At 37.2% G+C, this 27,265-nt stretch overlaps 1 protein-coding gene across 2 annotated transcripts in view; it reads left to right on the forward strand.

Annotated features, from left to right (window-relative positions):
• LOC306864490 (peptidyl-glycine alpha-amidating monooxygenase B-like) overlaps positions 1–27,265 on the forward strand; it is a 54,601-nt gene that overhangs the window by 18,707 nt on the left and 8,629 nt on the right. The window contains exons 9-23 of one of the 2 annotated variants that reach the window (XM_079408528.1): positions 2,614–2,681; positions 2,845–2,925; positions 3,047–3,123; positions 4,905–5,008; positions 6,327–6,523; positions 6,697–6,747; positions 11,313–11,615; positions 20,231–20,360; positions 21,834–21,950; positions 22,161–22,233; positions 23,746–23,956; positions 25,029–25,232; positions 26,110–26,228; positions 26,498–26,597; positions 27,053–27,106. In XM_079408528.1, coding sequence (XP_079264654.1) covers positions 2,614–2,681; positions 2,845–2,925; positions 3,047–3,123; positions 4,905–5,008; positions 6,327–6,523; positions 6,697–6,747; positions 11,313–11,615; positions 20,231–20,360; positions 21,834–21,950; positions 22,161–22,233; positions 23,746–23,956; positions 25,029–25,232; positions 26,110–26,228; positions 26,498–26,597; positions 27,053–27,106 — 1,889 coding nt within the window. The remainder of the gene's footprint in view (positions 1–2,613; positions 2,682–2,844; positions 2,926–3,046; positions 3,124–4,904; positions 5,009–6,326; positions 6,524–6,696; positions 6,748–11,312; positions 11,616–20,230; positions 20,361–21,833; positions 21,951–22,160; positions 22,234–23,745; positions 23,957–25,028; positions 25,233–26,109; positions 26,229–26,497; positions 26,598–27,052; positions 27,107–27,265) is intronic. The other variant, XM_079408529.1, reaches the window with a different exon arrangement.

The following is a 27,265-nucleotide window of genomic DNA, read 5'->3' on the forward strand; positions in this document are numbered from 1 at the left end:
AGCCGCGATTACAAACATACATTAAAAATGCCCACTTGTGTGCTTAAGAGGTGTTTGCAGCGTGGGATTGAACAAAGTCAAAAAACACTGGATAAAAGACATTTTGTCTAACTGATAGTCTTTGTCACTCTGTTGTGCATGATAGATATGTTAAATGCCAAATGTGTCAAAAGCGGAACAATATAGCGGTACTCGTTTGAACTGCGCGCCACACTGACAGCGTAGCGTGAGCTTAGAGCGAATGCGTTTATTACAGTGACCAGTCATGATCACACACTAAACAACGCTGTGAAATCCAGTAAGAAGTTCTCCAGTACAAATCACGTCTCTTTAATTTAAACTAGTTTAAAGCCAAAGAAATCGGAGCTGTTATTCTCATCAACACTGATGCAGAAACAGTGCAAAAACGATCCAGTTAGAAGACGTTTCAATCCACAAATCACCCACATTTACCATAGTTTTACTGTAACACTAACGGTAACAATGGCACGGTGGCAGCAAAGAAGGATATTCATATTGAGTATTATTATATTATTAATATACTAAATATGTTAAAGGAGTAATGTAATATAATGACATTATTTTGTTAATTATTCTATCAGTTGATGTGGATTTGTAATTGACTGAATGTCTTTAGGCTATTCTTCAATGCAAACACCATAGAAACCATATAGTTAGGCTACTCTTTTACCATGATAATGAGGTGCTGTACTTTTAATAATAATAACAATAAACTTTATTTTATATAGTGCCTTTAAAAGTAGCATCTCAAAGCGCTTTACATACAAATACAAATATGAAGTAAAAAAGATACACACAAATACAGGCAGTAAAAAACAAATAAAACAATACAAGGCCAATATAATAAAACACAAAGTAATCACATAAAAGCTACCCTAAAAAAGTACGTTTTAAGGGACATTTCTAATCTCAGAGGGCAGGGAATTTCACAATTTAGGAGCCAATGAAGAGAAAGCCCGATCACCCATAGTTTTAAGCCGAGTTGATTGAACAGTTAAAAGACCAGCTTCAGAGGAGCGTAGAACACGTGTAGGTGTGTAGGGGGTTAAAAGCTCTGACAAATATTGAGGTGCCAAATTATTCAAGTCCTTATAAGTAAGCATGAGAATTTTAAAATCGATACGAAAACTAACAGGAAGCCAGTGCAATTTTTCCAAGACAGGTGTGATGTGCTCCCTTGCACTGGTCCTAGTCAGTATTCTGGCAGCTGAATTTTGTACCAACTGTAATTTACTTAGGGTAGCTTTTGAAACTCCAGTCAGCAAAGCATTACAATAATCAATACGCACATTATGGTTCTGGATAAAAGATGAGGCTGTTACAGTTTTCACAATGGTGCTGTCAAATATATATCTGCATCCCAACTCAAGCTCCTGCTACTCTTAACTCCAGCTGAGACTGAGAAAAAAAGCATCTATTCAAGCCTTCAGAGAATCTGTGGTTAATTATAACTTCAAATTGACGAAAAAAGATCCAAAAGCACAGTCAAACATTGCTAATTGCAGTTAGTAAAATGTTGATTGAGCATGAGTGAAAACAGTGACTGAATCAGCTCCAGTTCAGCTCATGTCTGTCCTAATTTATGTCACACAGGCCAAAGGGCACAATTACTTATTTTAGGTGCAACTGGAAAATGGGCCACGTCCATGTCTTGGAAAATATGAATGTGTTGATGGAACCTGAAAATGACAGTATTATTGTCAATGCATTAGTTTGTTATTTTATAAAATTGCTAGTTCTATTCCTTGATTCTGATCAATAGAGTGATTCTACTGTGTATATATCACTGGAGAGTGCCTGTTTCCATTGCGTCCATTGTGTTCTCATTGATCTGCTAAAGCATGTTTTAATGTGAGTGGAGAAACCACAAAATACAGGCTAAACGGTTTAAACAGCATAATGTACGCCTGTTATGTTTCTAAAAGGTACATAAATCAGTGAGAATGCAATACACTTGTGAAAATACTTATGTAAACAAGTCATCCACTTTTTCATCCTCACTTTTTTGTTACAACTGAATCAATACAAGATTTTTTTATTTATTTTACATGGTGACTGTTGTATAAAAACAAAGGACCTTTAGGGTAGATGCTATATTTAAAAGTGAAATGTTTACTGTAGTTAAAAAAAAACACTATGCCATAATTTATTTGAAATACATTTCATACTAAGTATACTTCAAATCCATTAACACATTTATTGACATCACTTGACTTACTGATACAAACTGTTGGACTTCAGTATTATTTTTGCACTATTTAAGTGCATTTAGTACATAATTAGTTTAGTATACTAAAAGTACAATTACAGGGTATTTTATTAACAACATAAATATGTAAATGTATTTGTAGTATACTTAACACAAAATAAATGTTTTTCAAATACATTTTAGTATTTTTACTACTTAAGGTGTGCATTATTTTTCAATAATGTGATGCTGTTAGTTATTCCTTACATAGTCATATACATATTAAGACTGTAATATATATTTGATGTAATATATAAGCAATTCAATATGGAAGTCAATAAAAGTGTGGTGTTTTATTAACTATAATTCATTTCAATGTGATGCCTGTTGTGTGCTTTGTGCAGACAGCCCTTTATTGCTGGCATGTATCTGATGATGTCTGTGGACACTGTCATTCCTCCTGGGAAGAAAGGTACACCCAATCTGTGACATTTTAACTTTTTTCCAGTTTGTCACTAATAATCTTGCAGTCGTTTGGGGTTGTGAAAGGTGTCTGAGCTTTACATTGACTGTTGTGATTGGTTAGCAGTGCTTGTCATCTCATTTATGACGTCTGATGTTTTTGGTGTTTGCAGTTACCAATGCAGACATTGCTTGCACTTACCCATCTTCCCCGATGTATCCGTTTGCCTTCAGGACACACACACACAGCCTCGGTGAGATACTGCTTTATTGCATTTATTTATATCAACTAAGTTCCGATTTAGTCTTAGTAAATTGTTTTACATTTTATGGTGCTAGCATATCTTGATCTTGCTGTTGTGTCTTGTTCTTCAGGTAAAGTTGTGAGTGGGTACAGGGTTCGAAATGGACAGTGGACTCAGATTGGACGCCAGTCTCCACTGTTGCCACAGGTATGTCTAAACGTGTCCACTCTGCCTGATTGAGCATGATTAATACGTGGCATCTATAGAGGGAAGTTAATGCATGATTTGTCTCTGATAAGTGTTATCAGTCATGTTAATGACCCATCAGTGTTTTATGTTTTGCCTGCTGTCAGACTTGTTTCCAAATGTTATTTACAAAGGTATCAGTAAGCGCAATTTCCAGTAAGCACAGTATCCAATGCATGCATACATGTTGAGTGCACACATATACGCATAGTATGCATTACTAGAGTCCAGCATGCTTTTCTTGTTTAGACAATTGCTGCTTCTGGAGAGCCACCTGACTGTGTAGTATGGCTGTATAGTTCCAACTCCAATGTACCTGAATCAACTAATCAAGGTTTAATTTTTGAACTTTTCAATGCCAAGGGACTCTTGCAATGGTCCCCATTCTAAAGATGTAAAAGCAGTATATTGGCCCATGTAAACTGTAAGAGAATGATTAAATGTGATATTTTAAAGACAACATTTACACATTTACATTTGGCAGATGCTTTTACCTAAAGCAACTTAGATTGCATTAAATCCATACATTTTCATGCATTCCCTGGGAATGAAACCCATGACCTGTCCTTGGCATTGCTGGTGCTATGCTGTATACTTCAAAATAATTGGGTTTTGTATTGGAATTGTACTCGAGGTATATACTGCATAAATATGCAGTAAGCAGAGATGTGTAGAACTTTGCGAATGACTGGCGATGTGAATAGCCTGCAAATATATTAAAGGGCACCTATTATGCAAAATTAACTTTTACATGTTGTTTGAGCATAAATGTGTGATGGCAGTGTGTGTACACAACCACCCTATAATGATAAAAAAATCCACCTGCTCATTTTTTTTTTAATCCCCAAAAATCTAAATCAGTGTTTTAGAAAGAGCCGTTCGCAGAATCTGTAAAATGTGATGTCATGTTTTATAGGCCCCGCCTACGACTGTTGACAGACACTGCCGCATTAGCAGAGACCCGTCTCTTCAGATGTGTGTGCTCAGAAAACCGAATATCAGAAGTTTAAATTGATATGGCTTTAAAATGCATGTTTTCAGCATTATAGACGTGATAATCAGAACCAAACAGATGTTTATTAGCAGATTATCTGAGGTACAAGCTGTAAAGGCACATCTCTATTCTGGAATAGGCGGCTGGGAGCAGCAGCTCATTTGCATTTAAAGAGACATGCACAAAAACAGCCTGTTCCTGCTTCCACTCAAAATAGGCATTTTCAAAATTACTGTATATAATAAATGTTCTGTGGGGTATTTTGAGCTGAAACTTCACAGACTATTCTAGGGACACCTGAGACTTATATTACATCTTGTAAAAAGGGACATAATAGGTCTCCTTTAATGTTAAACGTGTTTAGTTAAAACAATTCTGTCATCATTTCTGTCATCATCCTCTTGTCATTGCAAACTGATTAGACGTTTTGTTCGTCTTTGAAACACAAATGAAGATATTTCTTGGCAAGCAAGCACTTTTGATCTTCTGTTTGCTATTCTTATTAAGTGATCGTGTTTATTCAGAATTGTATGGATGACTTTTACAATGTCTTAATGAACTTTTTGAAGCTTGAAAGTTTTGGTTACCTTGACTTACTTTGAATTATGAGCCGAAATCTCTCAGGTTTCATTAAAACTGTTTGGCTTGTGTTTTGAAGAGGAATGAAAGTCTTACGGGTTTGGATCGACATGAGGGTGACAATGTCTGTTTTTGTTTGAGCTAACATTTAAACTTCACTTGTATTTAGGCTTTTTATCCAGTCACCAACACCATTGATGTAAGAAATGGAGACATACTGGCAGCCCGTTGTGTGTTCACAGGAGAAGGAAGAACCACTATTACCCAAATCGGGTAAGTCCATGTTCTGGCCAATCATTGATTCTTATTGTGTTGTTGTTTTAATGAGACACTTACTGTTTTGTAACGTTTAATAGCATTGTTTAAATGTGTAACCGATGTCAGATTTCCTCTGGGAGAGTTCATCTTTTATTTTTGTTCATTTATTCCTATGTAGAGTTACTGTGGCAGTAAGTGTGTTAGATGAGAGGTGATGTTGTGCATGCAGTTGACATTTCCAGCTTCCCCATTTCACAGTTTGCATGGTGTTGGATTGGTGTCATTGTGTGTCTGACCACCTCTCTTATTATGTCCATCTGATAGAGTGACACTGTGAGACAGGTGGTGACTGTGTGTTTCTGTGTGGTGTTTAAAGAGTGATTAAACATGCAGTAGGTTGACTCCTTGAACGTATGTGCGCCTCTGCCCTGCCATTCCTGTTACCATGGAGATAGGGAGAGCACATAATAGTGCATTGACGGATCTCCCAGGAAGCCCAGCGCTCTCGCCCACGCACCCAACTCCACAATATAACGATGTAAAGATGACTGCTGACGTACAGTCTGGTCTTTGGCACCAAGAACTGCCCACTTGTGCCAGAGACATATGTACAGAAGTGCACATGTATAAATACATTTATAATACATACAGTGCTGTGAAAAAGTGCACCCCATGAGAAGTGCAATTAGGAGTTCAAGCCACAAACATGTTGGAAACTTATTTAATCTTTGTAGTAAAAGAACACAGTATGGCATTGTGTTCTTTTATGTGTGAGCAGCTCATGATCCATTTCTTGTCTTTTTGAGCTTTAAAGGCTCTCTGCAGTCTTCCGTCCCAAACCTAAATGGTTACACATTTAAAAGTGATTAAATTAAATATTGTAATATTACAGTTGTACTGTAAAATAAAATTACTATTATTATCGTTGGGAATATTTTATATTCATATTGTTATATAATCGCAGGATTTTTGGCCAAATTGTGCCGCCAAACAAAACACAGCAAACCTGGAGTTTCAAAAAGACATACATTTTAACAGAAAAGAAATCGCAATTAGAATTATTATTATTCATGTAAAACAACCAGGAACAGTTTACTTTTTTCTTGATATTTAGGGGTGCGTCTGAGAACAAACCAAAATCTCCTTTACTATTTAAGCCCCAAAAACAGTGGAAACCCAACTGGAGTATGCCGTTTTGAGAGGGTCTGTGGGTGTGTCATTTGAGCCGAATGCAGTTCGGTTGGTTATTTGCAGTTTACTTGCAGCTTTGGTGCTGTAATTTGTCATTTTGTGCTAGTAGTTTGTTCATGTGTCATTGTTTCCTTCCTCACAGAGGCACCTCCGGTGATGAGATGTGTAACTTCTACATCATGTACTACATGGACAACAGCCGTGGTGTGCCTTACATGAACTGCAGAGATGACGGCAGTAGTGAGCTCTTCCGAAACATCCCTTCTGAGGCCAATATTCCCATCCCAGTCAGTCCAGACCATATGATGTCCATGAAGCATGAGTCAGCTCCTCATAAAGGTACCATCCAAAAATAGACGGTTGAAGATTTTACACTATGAGTGGGCAATATGGCTGAAGTCTTATACCATGCATTACTTTTAGGGATAATCCAGTGAAACCAGAATCCAGTTAATCTCTCGCAAATGAGATTTTGTTGTTGTTTTTTCTTATTTCTTTCTTGATTTCCACAGATGTTGTGGAGCTGCAGGAGCCCAAGAGAGAAGAGGACGTTCTGGATCAGGGTAAGATGTTTAAAAATACTTTCATATTACAGAGATGATCAAGACTGAAACACACAATCACTGCGGGAAAACCATTACAAATCTCATTTGACAGACACAGTGGCTGAATGACATTCTTTTATTGTGAAAAACATAGTGGTTTAATAGTACAACTGTAGTACAACTCAGAGGCTCATAGACATGAGTGTGTCAGATAAGGGAGATGTCCAAATGGAAAAAAAAACAGGTTTTGAGTGGCATGAGGCTTGATTAAAATATTAAACACTTCACACATTATATGATTTATTAGTGACATGAGTAACTTCAAAGAAAGCGATTATTATGGAAAACAAACAAAAAACCACCACCACCTACTACTCCATCTAGCTGTCCATGAAATTCAGCTGTGTGCATTGACATGTTTGTTTATCGAAGATTGTTTTAAAGAGGCCATGAATGAAGGAGCCAAAAAATCATGTTTACTTTCATTCAAGTTAATTCTGCAACTGTTTGATTATGAATGCACCAACACCATAAACTATAAATACACGTTGTTCCTGAAGTTATTAGATATGTTATCACCGAAACCCTGTTTTTCATCAGTTGAACAGGTAAACAGTTAATCCACCACAGTTCAAACATAAGACTGCATTCAAAGCGTTTTGCCATTTACCAACAGTTTTTAATGCATATATGGTGGAAGGCATTGATGCTATGCCAGCAGTGGGCAGTAGTGTTAAAGTAGAGCAAATGTTTCATTCACATCATCAAAGACAGGGTTTAAAATGGTCATTTCTAAGTTAACGCTGTTCTGGGGAAATTATCACCATAAGTTGACCTCAGGAAAAATATATCATCATGACACATTTACTCATCTCAAACCTGCTGAGAGCTCACTGGAACATCTCAGAGATTTCTCTGCATGAATTAAAAACATAATTTTTGCAAAATTTGATCCTATCCTTATATTTAGCTTCAGAACAAATGTATACCCCTTCCTATTAGAAGTCTAGGCTATGAATCCTATTTATGCTAAAGAAATGGCTGTGTATAGTGCCGACTTGGTCTTTTCCATGTTGTGGTATTTTAATGCTTTTTTTAATAGATTTATGAATGTTATGTATTAGCATCTCCCTGTGGAGCCAGGCCAAGAACAGTGACTGAATTTTGCCTATGCATTACTCACTTCCCAAACCACCTCCAAAACACTTTTGGCATTGTTTTAAATGCATAGAGTCCAAACATGATTGAAAAAGGTGGACCTATCATGCATGCTTTTATTTGTATGGATTGTTGTACTACAGACAGCTGTCATTAAAAATACTTATTTCTCTAAATAAGTATGGTTTTGTTGGATTGGAATTGTTCAAGGATTGTAAACATTTTGTGTAAAGAAATGTGTAGAGACTTGGCTATATTTGTTTAAGCCACAGCTGTTGCATGGCCAGTAAAATACCTTGCTGCATCTTGAAGTTTTTTTATGGCCTCTGACCTGAACCTTGGAGTGAGTTAAGATGCATTAAAAGGCCATTAGTTAATAAAAAAACAACATTTGGACCAATGAGAAATCTTTTTCAGTGGTAATGGGATCTTCTTGGTGCCCTGTAGGAGGTGTCTGGCAGTTGTCTTAGAAGACTTATCTGGATTAATTTGTGCTAATGTCCAAGATTCAGTGGAAATCTATCAAACATTTCACCACTGGCAGTCAGAGAAGGGCCTTGCTGCTAACTACACTGTTGGCCCTTAATGTATGTTATATATATTTGACCAGTAATCTTTCTAAATTAGTGTAAAATCTCATTTGTTAATGATTATTGATTATGGAAAATCAGAGTGGATTTGATTCTGAGCTGGTGAAATTAAATTACCAACAGAGTGGAGTGTGTTGTGCGGTGATATCACATCTTCAGATAAAACAAAACATCAACCGCCACTTCATTAAAAAGCGTCACGGTCGCACTAAATCTCATATACTGTAGCTGCAGAAGGCATTTTACAATTGCCTTGCAATGAAAAGAGCTTTTCTCAATTAAAGTGCTGTTAAAGCCCAAGCTGAACAGATTGGATGAGTGTTTCTAGAGCCTACACAGAGGCACAACACAATGGTGTTTTAAAGGGTGCATCAGGTGTATCCTACTCATTCTCTAATCACCCAGAATCCTTTGCACACAATCCCAATTCATAGACAAAACCACCAAACCAGCTCAAGTTCATCATGAAATACTGAGTCGTCGTCAGAAGAAAAGTTAACAATGGTAAAGAAACCTGGGCAATGCTTCAGGGATTTACTTGTGATTACAGAGCCCTTTGTGTGTGACAGAAGCCAGAGTTTAAAGAGAAAGACCTGGTATATAGAAAATGAAACAACATTGATCCTAAAGTGGAAGGAATTTATTAGGGGTGCAATCACCAAGTAGAGCAGCTAATAAATGCTGGTTCTGTGGACTGTTTGGGAGTGCAAGGGAGAAATGCCAAAAACAGAGACACATTAAAGGGCCCCTATTATTGGTTATGAAAGGTTCATATTTTGGTTTTGGGAGTCCCCAACAACAGGTTGACATGCATGCAAGGTCAAAAACACTTTCATGGTCTTATGAAATGCATTTATTTTTACCTTACTTGCTCAACGACTCCCAAACGATTCACTCAACGATTAATTTTTCCCAACCCCTCTTTGCGTGACGCTAATCTGCGGTGATTGGTCCGATTGGTCTCATTTTCATTTCATCATGCGTGGAATGATTGTGAGCTGTAATTGTGAGCGCAGTGCTGCTTTGTGACAGCGTTACCAGGGAAACCACTATTTTTACTGCTCCAAAAGTGGAAAAGAATGAATTTTCATTCGGACCAACGTGAAAAGACCAACAAGTGGCCAGGCAATATGCTCATGTTTCATGTTGACGTCAACATAAAATGGCTTGGGATTAATTTTAATAATTACTCGTTTCAATGATTCAGAGTCGACTTTTTTTTTTTTTTTTGAGAGACAATAACTTTATATAGTGCACTTTCAGATTTAAAACTTTGCTGGATGTTTTCATTCACTTAGAGCTGTGTTACACACTGTATGAAAGGTCATTTTCAAAAATCCATAATAGGGGCACTTTAAAGGTAAAATCACCATAAAATGGACCTGCTGTACAAAGCCAGAATATCATCTACGAAAGTTGCCTGTTAGGACCATTAGAGGTTTCTGTTTGATAGAATATTTCACCAGGCCTTAGAGAAAGGGTCATTGATACTTATCCAGTGCCACTGATCTCTGAGACACTGGAGTCCCAGATGGTGCTGGCTGGTTCAGCACACTAAACTTGTTAGTTAACTGTCAGGTAGGGATCTGCTCATGTTCTGAAAGTTTGGGGTCACTTAGAAATCTCACATTGTTCATGAAAACATGAACAATATTTTTTTTCTTTCGTCAAAGAATCTTCCACCTGCAGATCTTTGACATTCGAATCATTAATTATTTCAGTAATCTGAGGAAATTTCATTTCATCTCCCACAATCAGTTGCAACCTCATTGCTATTCTATTAATCGGTAAGTTGAAGGTGTCCCACTTTACATTAGGTGGCCTTAATTACTGTGTACTTACATAAAAAATAAGTACAATGTTCATATTGTATTGCAAAACACTTTTTGCTGCTATTGAGGTGGGATACGGGTAAGGTTAGGGACAGGTTTAAGGGTGGATTAAGGTGTAAGGGATGCGTCAACAGTGTAATTATAAATGTTATTACAGAAACTAATTACAGATGTAATAACATGCAGGCATTTTTAAAATAGAAGTACAATGTAAAAACATGTATGCATGCAATAAGTGCATTGTACCAAATTATTAATTTAAATATAAGTACATAGTAGTTAAGGCCACCTAACATGGTTGCCATTTAATCGTAATTTAATATAGGGATCGTTACATGACAGTCTGTCTCAGGGTTGTGTCCTCTCTCCCAGCTTGAGCCACTGATCCTCAAAATATATGTGCCTGGCATCATAACATATTGTCATTTGAAAGCAGGCGTCTGTCAGCGGATCGGTCTATGTGCAGATATATTAGGGATCCGCTGACAGAGCGCTCGGTGAAGAGTGTGATGCGATGATCATTGTAGCCAATCACAGTCATATCTGTTGAGCGTGAACACAATGGCCAATCAGTGCTGTTTATGAATCCGCTCAACAGCGCTCAAATGTTAGTGGGAAATGGGCGTTTTTCAAATTTCAGTACTATATAACTTTTTTAGGTTTGATAAATGAGGTGCAGGCTTTTTATTTTGCGCAACAGTGAAGATGTCAGAACACTAAAACTGCCAGTCAGCATTATGAGAAAAGATGTACCGTGTGAGACCGTCTAATAAATAAAAGGCTGTTTATGTTGCACAGTCTGCCGATTACGCAAGATCTCACTTGGGCATGTCATACTATCTGCTAAGCAACAATTGTAAAGGACCGACAAAAATAGCACAGTATACGTATAACACCACCAGCACAGACTCTTTTCCTCCACTCCAATGACTTTCTCACTTTTCTATTCACACCACCATTCCTCTTTTGTCTTTCCGCTTCACCTCTGTTTCCTCCTGTGCAGGTGACCTCTATTCCCTTCTCTCTAAACTGCTGGGGGAGAGGGAGGACGTTGTCCACATGCATAAGTACAGCCCCGCAGAGGCGGCCCGAGCCCAGACACGTCTGATGGCAGAGATTGATAGCATAATGCAAAAAAAAGACCTGGGTTGGCCACGTTTAGGCTACAAAACAAAAGAGGATGCAATTCTGGTGAGGGACAGAGTGCACAAGTTTCACCAGTTAGAGTCCACTGTCAGCCCCTCAAGAAGCAGGACGGTTCCCGCCAGACAGCCGACCACAGGGGCGGCTCAGAGGGACCAACCAGGTGGGTTTCGGCCTCGTTTTTTTACCCCAATAAAAAGCAAGGACATAAGTGTATCCAGTACTGTGTGGCCGTTGAGCTTTCAAAACATAGGCCTCAACTGAGACACCGAGAGTTTGTCTCCCACATATCCATTTGTTTTCCATTTGATGCCTGTTTCCACCCAGCTCACTGCTGTCATTATACTTTGAGTGTTTGCTTAATGTGTAATATTATAGCATGTGGTTTTAATAATTCTCTTATATGGAACATGAGAATTTGCTACAGAATGGATTTCAAGATGCGTTAAAAGCTTTCATCTGGTTGGTCAAAACATCACCCCTGTGAGCAAGACGAGTCATTTTTGGTCGGTTTTGAAGAGAAAGATTGTCATGATTATACAATCATGTGTACAATTCATTCAGAAAATATTCAGACCATTCGTTTTCCACATTTTCATGTTGCTTAAGTATTCAGACTCTTAACTCTACTTCGCAGCAATTACGGCTTCAACTCTTTTTTGGTATGATGTGGCAAGGTTTGCACACCTAGATTTGGAGATTTTCTGCCATTTTTCTGTTTAGATTCTTTCAAACTCTGTCAGGTTGTTTGGTGAGCATCAGTGGGGCAGCCATATTCAAGTTTTTATTGGGTTCATGTCCAGGCTCTGACTGGGACACTTTGATTCTTGTTGTTCATCAGTAGTTGAAGCAATTATTTGGTACAATGTTGAACCTTGCTTCCAAACTGACAGTGCTTTCCACATTTCACTGCTGGGGTTGTATTGTGCCAGTGATGAGTGGCACACATGAATTGGAATTGATAAGACCAGAGAATCAAGTTTAGATACTAGTCTAGAGTCCTTTAGGTGCTTTTTTTCAAGTAGGCTTTCATGTGTCTTTACCGAGGAGAGGCTTTCGTCTGGCTACTCTGCTATAAAGCCCCGATCAGTGAAGTGTTTCAGTGACAGTTGTCCTTTTGTAAGTTTCTTCCATTTCCACACATGATCTTTGGTGAGTTTTCTTACCAACTGCTTCGTTTGACCAGGCGGGCAGTTTGGTTGCATCAATTTACTCCATCTAAGAGTTATGGAGTCCACTCTGCTCATTGCAGCAGAGTTTTTGTAGATTTCCACAAATTTTGTGTCTCAACACAGTCCGTCTCTGAGGTCTGCAGGCAGTTGCTGTGACCTCACGGCTTGGGCTGTTTCTCAGTCAGAAGGCTTCATCCTAAGTAACGCTGAATAGCTCGGCAGTCACGTCAACATGCTCCGTCAAAGGCCATCTCAGTTTGAAGGGTCCTTGGGAGACAGCCTTTGTTTCACATTCTTCACTTGGCATAGTTTAAAGGCATATTTTAAATCCTTCCGTCCTTGAAACACCCACAATCCTTTGTCCAATTCACGAAAAAGAAAAATAAGGCAGCACTTTTCAACACTTTGCTCCCTGGATTTCTTGATGACATGCCAGACAAAAAATGTTTTTGGAGATGAATGCCTTGTTTTCATTTGTTGTGTTGAGACCACACGTTGTTGTCATTTACTGTATTGCATTAATATAAAGTCAGATAGTATAAAGAAGTTTTTTTTTCCCCAAATATATTTTTAATAGTATTTAAACTAATTAGGCTGCCCCCTAATTGTCGACTAACCGTTAGTCGACAAGAAGAGGCTTAGTCGACCAAAATTGTATTAGTCACTTGGTCGCAGAAAAAAATAGAAAAATATGCACTACTCAAGAATCTGTGTGGAAGCTGAACAGTAGCTCACTGCAGGACAGATGGAGGTGCCGGCGCGCTCACTTGCTCTTAAAATACTCCCTCATTTTTGCTCATACAGATAAGAGTAATAAATATGTGACCTGTACTGGCAAATTTTCAAAAATGAGTTATTTTTATTTTTATAAACAATCTATTAAAAGACCTTCAAATTGATGTATGATTTGTTGGAATCAGATGAAAAATGACTGAGCTACACCTGTTTGAAGTCAATGGAGTCAACAAAGTAAATTTAGAAAAAAACTAACATATAGTTTTCTGAAGGTTCCAAAGCAAAATCACCCAGCAACATTACATTGTTTCCCCCACTTTTTTTCTTAATAATTATTACTAGATTAATAATCGCAATATAGCTATTTTTAATTTTCTTTGTTGTTATAAGAACCGATGCAAAAAAATAAACAAATAAGAAAGAAACAAGTGTATTACCTACTTTTTTCATTTTACATCTAAACATAAGCATTCAAGTAAGAAAAACAAATTGTAAAATGTAAAAATCACTTGTGTGTTCATTCATCACACAAAATAAATTGATTATTAAAACTACAAAAGCAGTTCAATCAAGCAGCAAGAGACTTTTATTTTTTGATTTACATTAATCAAATAGATGGCCTAGTGTAATGCACAGATCTAATATAATGTCACACATCCGATGTTTTTCCCCAAACGTTCGGTAACATTGTGTTTGTGTGAATACCTAAATATATTTAGCCTACTGTAAATCTGTGTGTATGTGTTTCGGGATAGAGCGCCGTCAGTGTCTGTCATCTTTATAAGTGTGCGATTCAGATGAGAGTCAGTGCGAGATGCAAGTAGAGAAAATGTACTACTCTCAGAAAACATACAAATAAAGATACTTTTAGATGTTTAATTACTATTTGGAGCATTGAGATCGCTAGACGAGGGCTTAATGAGCTTGTTTTTTTGCCCGTAGCTCAAAATTAGCGTATCGTACGCATTACTACTCATTTTGCCAGCACGGGTCACATATTTCGAATCTTTAAAGACTCTACGTTTATTTGTGTGCACTCACAATAACAAAACATTGTGCTTTTGTAATATATTGAAAGCGAACAGGATACGCTTTCTGCCGTCTCGGTCTCTGTGAACTTTAACGCAAAACTCTGTGTATACTTGCCTCACAGACATTAAAAATATATCTATATCTATAGAGAATGAAATGTCTACTTTTAAATGAACCAATTCAAATGGAAAACATATTTTCAGATTTTGTAATCCGTATGAAACATGCATACAGGCAGCGATGACGAGTCAGTGTCTCCAACTTCATCTCTTAAGCCGAAAACAAAGAAAGCACTAGTTTATCAATAAATGAAATTGTTAATGCAGCCTCCTTGCTGTTTTTCCTGACTCATTAATAATCATTACACTTGAGCGCTTATGTAGGCATTATTATGATTTAATTTTTTTTTTTTTTAATAAACGTGCGATCAGTCGACTAATGCTTAAAATGAACGACCAGTTGACCAGAAATATCTTTAGTCGAGGGCAGCCCTAGTATTTTCACTGCTTGACTGTAGAGGTGAACATTTTTATACATTAAATTACACATTAACTACTGAGAAGATGTGTGGCCTGGAGGCCTCAGAAGGACTGGACTGGACAGGACACAGCTTTACTAGGATGCAGCTTTGAGAAGCACACTTGGTTTTTGTATGTCTTTTCAGCTATTAGACATTATACTGTATATACTGTGTATTTTCAAACTGTGTGTAAACAGTTGAATGTGCCACAAATGGACTCCAGTCAATGTGCAGAATCAATAGAGATGATACAGAGAAATAGGATGCACCTTATGTAAGGAATAATTGACGACGGGCCGTTGAATTATTAGAAAAATAATGCACACCCGAGGTGGTGATGCGGCCACGACGCGAAGCGGAGTGGCCGTTACACCTCGGGTGTGCATTATTTTTCTAATAATTCAACGGTCCGGAGTCAATTATTCCGCTTATACTACGGTTGCCACACCTCAAGACATCGATCAGATTATATATCTCAAGGGATTCGTCCGGTTTTTCTACTTAAATCGCTATTGTGAGTAGGATTATTTCTTCCGCATCTCATCCAACGACTCTTTTGCTAGTTCCAAAACGTCATTTTAAAGCTGGCAATGGAGGCTTGAGCCGTTGATAGCAGACTAATGCAGTTAATAATGAAGTTATTAGAAAGAGAGCGAGAGAGACAGAGACACAGAGAAAGAGAAACAGAGAGAGAGAGAGAGAGAGAGAGAGAGAGAGAGCTTGTATGAATTAGGCTACCTCTGTGTGTCCCTCAACAGTGTTCTGAAGCACCGTCTCTAAACTGGAAGTCTGCTTTAAGATGCAGCGCTGTTATTACCTCGCTAGTGAGAAATGTCATGTGTAGCCTTTAAGTTGCTACACTAGGCTAACTGATAAAATCGTCAGGGCAGCGCTGACAACGATGCGAAGTGATATGGAACTGTAATGCGGTCAAGAAAGCTGCCTGGAACTACGTTCGCCGTGCGTTTCCCTGAAAATAATTGCACACCTCAGAACGTTCGTCAGCCAATCAGATTCAAGCATTCAACGGCCCCGTAGTATAACTAAATTTAAAGTGTTATGGCAATACTTATGTTAATGTGATTTTTCTTTTTAATTTACTGTTTCTATTGTTGTGGGTCAGACAGTGGTGGATATATACATAATGCAAACAGTGTTTCATTTAATATGTGTTTTGTGTAAAGGTTTATTAGTGAATGTGCAAAAATTAATATATAGACTGAACAAAATTATAAACGCAACACTTTTGTTTTTGTCCCCATTTTTCATGAGCTGAACTCAAAGATCTAAGACTTTTTCTATGTGCACAAAAGGCCTGTTTCTCTCAAATATTGTTCACAAATCTGTCTAAATCTGTGTTAGTGAGCACTTCTCATTTGGCGAGATAATCCATCCACCTCACAGGTGTGGCATATCAAGATGCTGATTAGACAGCATGATTATTGCACAGGTGTGCCTTATGCTGGCCACAATAAAAGGCCACTCTAAAATGTGCAGTTTTATCACACAGCACAATGCCACAGATGTCACAAGTTTTGAGAGAGCGTGCAATTGGCATGCTGACTGCAGGAATGTCCACCAGAGCTGTTGCCCGTGAATTGAACGTTCATTTCTCTACCATAAGCCATCGCCAAAGGCAAGGCAAGTTTATTTATATAGCACATTTCATACACAGTGGTAATTCAAAGTGCTTTACATAAAAGAAAGTGAAATAGACATTAAAAATCAATAAAAACATGGAAATAAAAATAATAAAAACAAGGAATTTTAAAATGATATAGAAATTGATTTAAAATAAATTTAAAGAAAATGATTATACATAAAATTCATTGCAGTCAGTTCGGACAAATAGTACAGTGCTCACTCAACAAATGCACAGTTAAACAGATGAGTTTTGAGTCTTGATTTAAATGTGGCTAATGTTTTAGCATATCTGATCTCTTCTGGAAGCTGGTTCCAACTGCGGGCCACATAATAGCTAAAAGTGGACTCCCCTTGTTTTGTGTGAACCCTTGGTATTTCTAACTGACTCGATCCTAATGATCTGAGTGGTCTGTTCGGTTTATATTCAGTGAGCATATCAGCAATATATTTAGGTCCTGGGCCATTGAGTGACTTATAAACAAGTAAAAGTACTTTAAAATCAATCCTAAATGTAACTGGAAGCCAGTGTAAGGACCTGAGGACTGGTGTGATATGCTCAGATTTTCTGGTTCTAGTCAGAATCCTGGCAGCAGCGTTCTGGATGAGCTGCAGCTGTCTAATGGTCTTCTTGGGAAAGCCGGTGAGGAGACCATTACAGTAATCCACCCTGCTGGTGATAAAGGCATGAACAAGTTTCTCCAAGTCTTGATTGGAAACAAAACATCTAATTCTTGCAATATTTTTGAGATGATAGTATGCTGATTTAGTTACTGCTTTGACATGACTACCGAAACAAGGTCTGTCTCCAGAATCACCCCAAGATTTCTGACTTGATTTTTAGTTGTTTGACCCCTAGAGTCAAGGTATGCATTCACCAAAGGCGTTTCAGAGAATTTGGCAGTATATCCAACCGGCCTCATATCCGCAGACCACTTACAAAACATATGCGTTTTGTCTGCACTCACCAGCCCAGGACCTCCACATCCAGCATCTTCTGATGGTTTGCTGATGTCAACGTTGTGGATTGAGTGGCCCATGGTGGCGGTGGGGTTATGGTATAAGCAGGCGTATGTTATGGACAACGAACACAGGTGCATTTTATTGACGGCATTTTGAATGCACAGAGATACCGTGACGAGATCCTGAGGCCCATTGTTGCAAGGATCTGTACACAATTCATGTAAACTGAAAACATCCCAGTTCTTGCATGGCCAGCATACTCACCCATTGAGCATGTTTGGGATGCTCTGGATATGACAGTGTGTTCCAGTTCCTGCCAATATCCAGCAACTTCGCACAGCCATTGAAGAGGAGTGGACAACCTGATCAACTCTATACGAAGGAGATGTGTTGCACTGCGTGAGTAAAATGGTGGTCACACCAGATACTGACTGGTTTTCGGACCCCCCGGACCTCCCCAATACAGTACAATTGCACATTTTAGAGTGGCCTTTTATTGTGGCCAGCCTAAGGCACACCTGAGCAATAATCATGCTGTCTAATCAGCATCTTGGTATGCCACACCTGTGAGGTGGATGGATTATCTCAGCAAAGGAGAAGTGCTCACTAACACAGATTTAGACAGATTTGTGAACAATATTTGAGAGAAATAGGCCTTTTGTGTACATAGCAAAAATCTTAGATCTTTGAGGCAAAAACAAAAGTGTTGCGTTTATAATTTTGTTCAGTGTATATAATCTTGCATTGTTGTTGGATTGTAGTTTGTCATTGCTCTTGTCCTCATCCATAACCAAGTCATATGCATTTCATGAATCAGTTTGGGTCGTCATTGACTTAATACTTTGGGAGCTATTATAATGAAAGAGTGTCATTCATCAGTGCACTTGTGCTGTCATTTGAAGCTTATCCTAAACCAGATCTAAAACCTGAACAGCTTGATTTATAAACAGTGATTTATATCGCTCATTTTTTGTCTGAAGGACTTTCCACACTTAGCAAGAAAAAGCTAAACAAATATAGGACGTGATGACGTGCTGGGATAAAGCAACAGATTCCTATTGATGCGTCCACATAGTGTGTGGCTAAAACTATTGGTTTAGTGTTTTGTTCAATTCAAAAATATTAAAAGTTCTCAACAGTTGTTAACAAAAAATAAAATATTAAAAGTTCTTCTTTACGGGGTGGTTTTTATAATTATTGTAACACAAAAACAACAAAAATCTAAGGTATGTTCTAATTTAAATAAATTACACACATGTATCCACAGGCTTTTGCAAATCTGGAATAATTGTTAGTCACACTTTATGCATTGATTTCACTGTACATGTTTGTTTATAAAATATTTTAGTTATTTGAATGTGCTTTAAGCTAATAATAGTAGTGAGCTCTGTTTAACACATTTTACCATATTTAAATGTGTTTCTCAAAATTCCTGAGATTTATTTCCCCAAAATCAACTGTGCAAATGTGAAAAGAGCTACAGTACTCATTTACAGTGACCCTTCAGTTCACACAGGCATTGAATAAAAGACTGATATATTTATTGACATTGGACTTTTGACATGCTTGACCTCCAGACATGATCCACAGTTTTATAAAAATAGTTTTGAAATCAAACAAATATTTTATTTAACATAGTGTGAAGGCATTCATCCATTAAGTGTTTTTTAAGTGTACAAATACCTCTGAGACTTCAGTACATATAATAGATACTTGTGTCATTGAAATCTTTGTGTTCAGATTGGAGCACTCTCACACTTTTTTATACTTATAAAAAATGTTTGACAAACATTGCAGCAAATGTGAATGTTTCACTTGCAGCAAGTTTATATTTCCACTTTTTAAAAAAATGTTACATTTAAATAAAATGATATGTATTAGTAAAGATTACAACCATACAGAACTCCAAAAAGGCTTCAACAAATTGAGCTGGGCAGGGCTGGACACAAGACATGCTCTGGAGAGAAGTTCTCCTTTTCTGAGGGTTCTTCTTGGCTTTTATGCTACTGCTTTCTCAGCTGGTAAGCAGGTGCAGCTGGAAAGAGCAATCAGCCACCTGCCAGAGTGGAAAGAGTGGGAGGAGCCAGAGAAGCAGGAAGCAGAGAGAGAAACCACAACAAGAAAACATACCCCAATACACAGTGCAGTGAATACGTCACTGGACGTAACAATATATGTGTATATATATATATATATATATATATACATACATACAGTACTGTGAAAATGTTTTTGCCCCCTTCCTGTTTTTAATTTTTAGATTAAGATCATCAAACTAATTTTTAAATTACACAAAGATAACCCGAGTAAATACAAAATGCAGTATGAAATAATGATTTCATTTATTAAGGGAAAAAAGCTGTCCAAACCTACCTGGCCCTTTGTGAAAAATGTATTGCCCCCTCCTGTTTGTTTGTTCAGTGAAGGATTGTTCAGACTGAATCACACGGGTCCATTTGTTTGTCAGTCAGGCTACGCTGTGTGTGCGTGCAGCCCGCGAGCACAACTTACTGTATAAAAATTACACAGCTCGTATAGAAGATGACATGACATTCCAAACATACGGAGTAAAGTTTTTAGCACTCAGCAAAGCAAATTAATTCCTCATTTCCCACTAAAGTTCAGCTCATATAGTGTTCATATACAGAACTTATGCCACTGTATTTGGTGTGTGGCCGTATGTCTTAACCTGTGATTGTGTGTGTGTGTGTGCAGGTGTTCATCTGGTGGAGGTGTCAGACTGGCCCGAGGCAGAGCTGCAGCTGGGACAGGTGTCTGGTCTGGCTCTCAACTCTAACAGTAACCTGATCATCTTCCACAGAGGAGATCACATATGGGGAATTAAGTACGTTATGGAATATAAACCCACTCCATACATTTAAGATTTTCTCAACTAGAAGCTCAGAGAACAAAAGAACACTGACTTTTTGCTCATGAATTTGCCATTGATTCTGAACAATGTTACTGTGTGATGGTACCACTGCATTGTGTACTGTAGCTTAAAAGAATAGTTCACCCCAAAATTAAAATTGTCACCATTCCCATGATAGTTTTGTTCATCTTTGGAGCACTATTGATAATTTTCACATGACGTCTCACCCTTATAGGAACGCCCACCTGACGGACAAAACCAAGCTTTGTTTCACTGACCGCCAGCTATTTTTTTACACAGATTACATTTAGTAATGTAGTAAAACACAGATATTAAAAGCAGATATTGAAATTCAGTAAACACCTTATTGATGATGTATTTTGGACTGGCAAGAGGATGAAGCCAGAATATAAACGCAATGTGCAAAGTTTCACATTAAATGGCTTCCCATAGAAAAGCATTAGAAGGAAAACACTGAACTCTTCAGCGGACTGCGTTCATGTCTCATCTGCTTGCCTGTGTAAACTATGCATCATTAATATGGTGAATACTCAATTTGATCTTACAGTTTTAAATATATTATGGCACTTTAAGTGTTTTTACAACATTATGTTGCACTGTTTATGATTGAAATATTGCCGCGGGTGCTTAATATGGATTGGAAATGGCCAAAACTTTCATTTTCAAATAGTTTTGTTTTATTCTTTTGAGAGGTGATCTAAATATTTGCGGCTGGGAACCAGATGGAAAATTGCCACGCTTGTGCAGCGGTTCTATGATGTTTTGCCCTCCAAGTCTTCGAGCCGGTCACGTGACAAAGCTATGAATTGAAAATATTTTGAATGTTCTCATAATATTCTCATTCATTTTTGTCCGTTGAAAGTCCATGCAAGCAAACATTTTAAGCTTTAAAAAGATATTGTAAATATAATCAAGCAGTGTAATCCAAATGGGATTTCTTTATTTGTTGAACAGATTTAATTTATGCCTTTATTCACTTATAAACACTGATCAACACACATATATAGAGCACATCAAATATGGTTTAAAACCTGTGAGATTTCTTCTTGCATGTCACGCAAGCACATTTGAGCTTCTACAAGAATCTCTGTTCTGTGTATGTATCTTCATTTGTGTTTCGAAGGTGAATGAAAGTCTATAATTCAGGCTTTCACAAAGCTTTCATATGGCTTTAGAGGACTTGGAATAAAATGTCATTTGCCCTATGTTTATCATAAGTACTTCAAGCTTTTTTGAATCCACATTTATTTTCATTGTGTGGGAAAGATCAGAGATTCTTGTATCATATAAGAATCATATAAGTTTGTAACTGTATGAGAGTAAGGAAATTATCACAGGTTTTTATTTTTGGGTTAACTATTCTTCTAAAGGGGGGATTGCTGCTTATATGTTGTGATGATATAATCAAGTTGTTTTCCCTTCCAGCTCCTTTAATTTCAATGGCATCTACCAGCAGAAGGATCTGGGTCCCATCCAGCAGTCCACAATCATGGTGGTGGATCCAGTCAAAGGAAAAGTGCTCAAAGCTTCAGGAAGAAATATGTAAGTCTATGAGATTCTGTTATTGCACCATGTCTGCAATTCATGGTAGAGCCACAATGCAATGTACATTTCTAATCAATGAAGCTGCATTTGCACTGTAGACAGATTGTTTATAATGAGAATGTGTGTGTTTTCACATTCAGTGACACTGTACTGCTGTTTGCTGTATTTCCTATCTTTGATGCATCAATGAAATGTTTGTTTGAACAGGTTCTATATGCCGCATGGAATAACTACTGACATGGACGATAATTACTGGGTCACCGATGTAGCACTTCATCAGGTAAAGACCCTCAAATGAACTCAAGAAACTTAATGTAAAAGTGAAAAAGAAAAGAAACCAGGTCCATCCTTGTGGGGTGAATTACTTAAGTTCAGGACAGGTGGCAGAAAATGCATGTATGGATATCTATAACATCAATGCCAGATTGATTGCAAAGGTTCATGTAGATGCGGTTTTCCTGTTGGTTGCTGCTAAAGGCTGCACTTATCTTTTGTTGATGTGTAGACTTAGGTGTGGGATTTTCCACTGTTGTGATGGCAGGAATTTATCCATCATGGTGCGCTGAAATGATGCAGACCGATCATAGGAAACACCATTCATCTGGCTGGCACCGATAACAAGCAGTAGTCGCTGTGCAGTAAGACGTAGTAATGATGACTGACAATATTTTATTGCATGAAGTATTATAGCTATCACACCGATGAGAAAAAGGCGATAAACTAAGGATGATGGACAGTCCCTATTTTCCTTGAGAAACTGCAAAAATAAAAAACAGTGTGAGTGAGTAGCGTTTCCTAGAGGATGCCCTGGACTTCATTTGTATGATGGGAAAATTCCACATTTACAAAGCACAATGCCTTAACTTTAAACCTAACTGTAAAATATTCCCTTCTGATTTACTTTGACTTTACTCGTCACTTCAAAGAATCTTCTCTAATAAAAAAGCCTTAAAAACATCCAATCTTATTAAAAAATAAATAAGTTGTGACTTTTATGATTGTAAAATGAACTGTATACAATTTTTTTATTTTTTTACTTTATGTTCTTCTAATATTTATCTGTTTCTTTCTGATATTGTTAATTAAAGAAAATAAAAGTACCGTTTACTACACCATGCACTTGAAAACTGGAGGAAACTGACAGGAAGAGGTCTGGCAGACACAAAGCCACAACAAAATACATTTATTTTTAATCGCTTAGCAGATGCTTTTATTCAAAGCAACTTACAAACGAGGAAGCAATCAAACCAACAAAAGAGTAATGATATGTAAGTGCTGTGAGCAAGTCTCACAATAAGTAAGTCTTAATATGAAGTCTCACATATAACAAGTTTTTTTTTTAATAATAAATAACAAGAATGGAAAGTAGATAGAATAGAGAGAGTTAGTGTTAGAGAGTCAAGTTATTATTTATTTTATAATAAATAGAAAGAAAACAAGAAGACAGAATAGTAAAAGAATAGAGAACACTAGGGTCAAGGTTTTTGAAAAAATACAAGTAGGTATGACCGTTCAGATGTGGGCCAGCATCACAAAGCACCAGACCGCTTGTTTTGGGTTCTTACACAAATGAAGTTGTGGCATTTTTAAATATCTATCAAATCATAAAAAAAATTATTAGAGGTCCAGAAAATTATCACCTGAAAAGGTTCATTGGAAAAGCATTTGTGATAAACAATATTGAAATGAACACATCATAATGGTCAAGCCAAAATATGTATCTGTATAAAAATATTGTATAATGTATATGGCATAACTATGTAACTCGAACACCTTTTTTCTCTATGTATAGGTTTTCAAACTGAGCAGCGACGGTAAAGATCGGCAGCTTCTGGTTTTGGGAGAAGCCTTTGAACCAGGAAGTGACAAGAAACATTTCTGCCAACCTACAGATGTGGCCGTGGACCCCGTTACTGGAAACGTCTATGTCTCAGATGGCTACTGCAACTCCAGGATCCTCAAATTCTCACCAGAGGGCAAATATATCTCACACTGGGGAGCAGGTACACTTATAATCTCCTAATAGTTTCATGTTCAAAAGAATGCGCTGACATTGATACAACACAATACTTTTACAATGAGAAATACTTTGATATTGCTGCTAGGTATGATGAATTGAATCAGTAAGGCAGAACATCAGATAAAACACTTGGATAGTTTAGTTTTAACCCATTTAATCCCACCGGTCACAATAGGGTACTGTAAAGAAGGTTTTCATTTATAAAGCTTTAAAAACTTTACCGACTGATGTTTTAGTGCATTTCCTGCAAATATGGAAAAAATAAAGGGTCTCAGTGAAATATGTGCAGTTTATTTCCTGTTTGCACCTTGAGAAGATGATGGCTGCAGCAAAGCTCCAAAACAAAAGGCTAGTAAAGTATGTTAACATGAAGATATGACAAAGATTTTTGGTACACATTATCTTTAAGGTGTCTAGTATTAATATATGTATTCAGTTTTGTTGAGTTTGGTCATAAAATGAGTAAACATGTTGATGGTCACAATAGTGACCGGTGGGATAACAGTGAACTTAGGTATACAATATCAATCCAATTCTAGTTGTTAGTGAAAATTGCACTAAAATGTTGCAATGACAAAATATTGCTCTAAATTAAAAGTTTAAATGTTACAATATTGATGTTATAATACTGGTAGCAATAATTTTATGATATATGGTACAATAAAGTAACAATTTTGAAATATGTTAATATTTTTTTGTATTTAATCTCAGTATTCCAATCCATGTTGTATAAGGGTTTTGATGCATAATAGTAATCAGGGGATGTGATGAAACAGTTTCACATAGCTGAGCTGAGATATATAACAATTCTTATGACTGCAGAAATATGTTAATTCACATGTATGAATATGTTAAACACATTATCCCATCGGTCACAATTGTGACCGACCATAAAACACAATTTTTCACACACTTTTCCCCCAAAAATGTAAAAAATAATTATTATTTCAAAGGGTTACTAATGACACATTATCTGGATATTTTCATGTTTGAAAAAAAATTGGGATTAAACGGGTTAAGTCTCAATTAATACTCATTCTCTGCTGATGGCACAGGCTCCTCGGACAGAAAACGGCGCGTTTCATTCTTGATCCCGCACAGTCTGACCTTCCTGCCTGATAAACGGGAGCTGTGCGTGGCTGATCGAGACCATGGACGGATTCAGTGCTTCATGGCAGATACTGGCGAGTTTGTGAAGGAAATCAAAAAAGAGCAGTTTGGAGGAGAAGTGTTCGCCATCGCATACTCACCTGTCCAAGGTATGCATGAAGAGAGCAGGATAGGGATGGGCGTATCGATATATATCGATACTGACGTGAATATCGAAACAAAATATATCGATACTCGCTTGCATTCAAACTGGGCTGTTTCCCAAAAGTATCATTAGAAAGCTGATGCTTTTGGAAACGGCAGCCCAGAACAATGCTTATCAGAGCACAGAAAAAACATATGTTTGAGTTATTTCACAGTAAACAAACTGAAATTGTAGCCTACATAGTTTGTGCAATTACTGAACGTTAAAAGATAATATTGATCATGTTATATTCTGTAATGTTAATATGAATCATACAAGGTTGCATTTTATGCGTGCAGCATCCTGTCACTGGCAGTCCCTTATGAATATGAACCATGGTTTTTACTAAAGTGACCGTAGTTCAACTATAGTATTTGTAGATTTCCATGGTTACTGCTACAGTAAACATATTTGAACCATGTGTAAACAAAAATATAACCTAATAAGTTACAATTACGGTGTAATGAATGTTAAAATGTGTTTCAGTTATAAAGTTAAGTGGGTATCATTACCCATTTTACTCTTAGTAATTTCATAATTTAAAAGTTCAGTTTAGAAGTATCGGTATCGGCGACACTGACCTTGAAAAGTATCGGTATCATATCGAAAACAAGATAAGTGGTATCGCCCATCCCTAAGCAGGATACATCTCTCTACTGAGCAGATCAGTGTGGATTTATTGGATTATCACGTTGTCATATTCATTTGAACAAATTTAACATTGAATGTGGACGTCATCTCCTACCTGTAAACACATTGTCTAATTGGCCTTTGATTTATAATGTGAATACATGTTCAAAAACATACTAAAGCGTTGTTTGAATGTTAATGTGTGGTTTCAGGTGGTCTCATCTATGCGGTGAATGGAGTGCCTCCAGACGGGCAGGTTGCCCCCCTTCAAGGCTTTGTTATCAATTATTCAACCAAGGAGATCCTGGATTCCTTCAGTCCAGACACACAGGTGCTGTTTACAGCTTCAACTCTTATTTGCACACTCCAGCATTCACTCAAAACACACAAGGCTCTGTCATTGACCTTACAAAGCAGTTACTGATCACACGACAAGCTGCATGAGTGTCGCTAGTGTGAATATGAACGCATTATTTTTTAGCCACCATATTAATGATACTCTCTATTGTGGCAACACAAAATATCGTGCCTAAGACAGGACCAAATCACTTCTTGTCGTCTTGTTCAGATGCTGATCTTTTGCCTCTGTTTCTCCTTCAGGAATTTAAATTACCACACGACATTGTTGTTACAGCAGACGGGAGCGTCTTTGTTGGAGACGCAGCATCAGATTCTGTAATAAAGTTTGTTCAATCTGCAAGTAAGTTATGTTAGTATAAATATACTAGTACGTGAATATACCAATATAACATTTCTAATAAAAATATGAGAAATGTGTTGCAGTGCAATCATAATAGGATACACATTATTTACAATCACAAGAAATCCATAAACAAGCCCAGAAAAAATATTCAGGTCGTTTAATTTTAAACAATGTTAAAGGTTACATTACAGAAAATAACAATGTTTACCAAAGAAAATCCAACTTTTAAGTCTAGTGGAAAACATGAAATATTTAGTCAGTTATAAATAACATTATGCTGTGCTCCTGTTCTTATTCACGTCACACTGATTGGTGATCTGAGGAAAAAGTCACTTATTCTGTCATGCCTGTCATTCTTTATCAGTGTTACTGCAAGCCTGCTGTTTTATCCTCTGATTTTGCCTGTTCTAACAACAACAATCAAAGCCGAAGGTTATTTCTTCTCATTTTAGAGGCAGAACATCGCTCGGTTAAAAAAGGAGGAATCGAGGTCCAAGAAATTGAAGGTAAATTGTTTGGATCGTCTTAATTTTTCATGACACAGCGAGCTTTATTGGGCCAGTCACAAGTGGACAGTGGTGCGTGTCCCAATATTTCTGACAGCTGTTTAAAATCAGAACTAGTGATCCCAGTGAATCATTTGCAACCTAATCCTTTTGTGATAC

The sequence above is a fragment of the Barbus barbus genome (assembly GCF_936440315.1).
Source record: "Barbus barbus genome assembly, chromosome: 45".
Classification (NCBI taxonomy): Eukaryota; Metazoa; Chordata; class Actinopteri; order Cypriniformes; family Cyprinidae; genus Barbus; species Barbus barbus.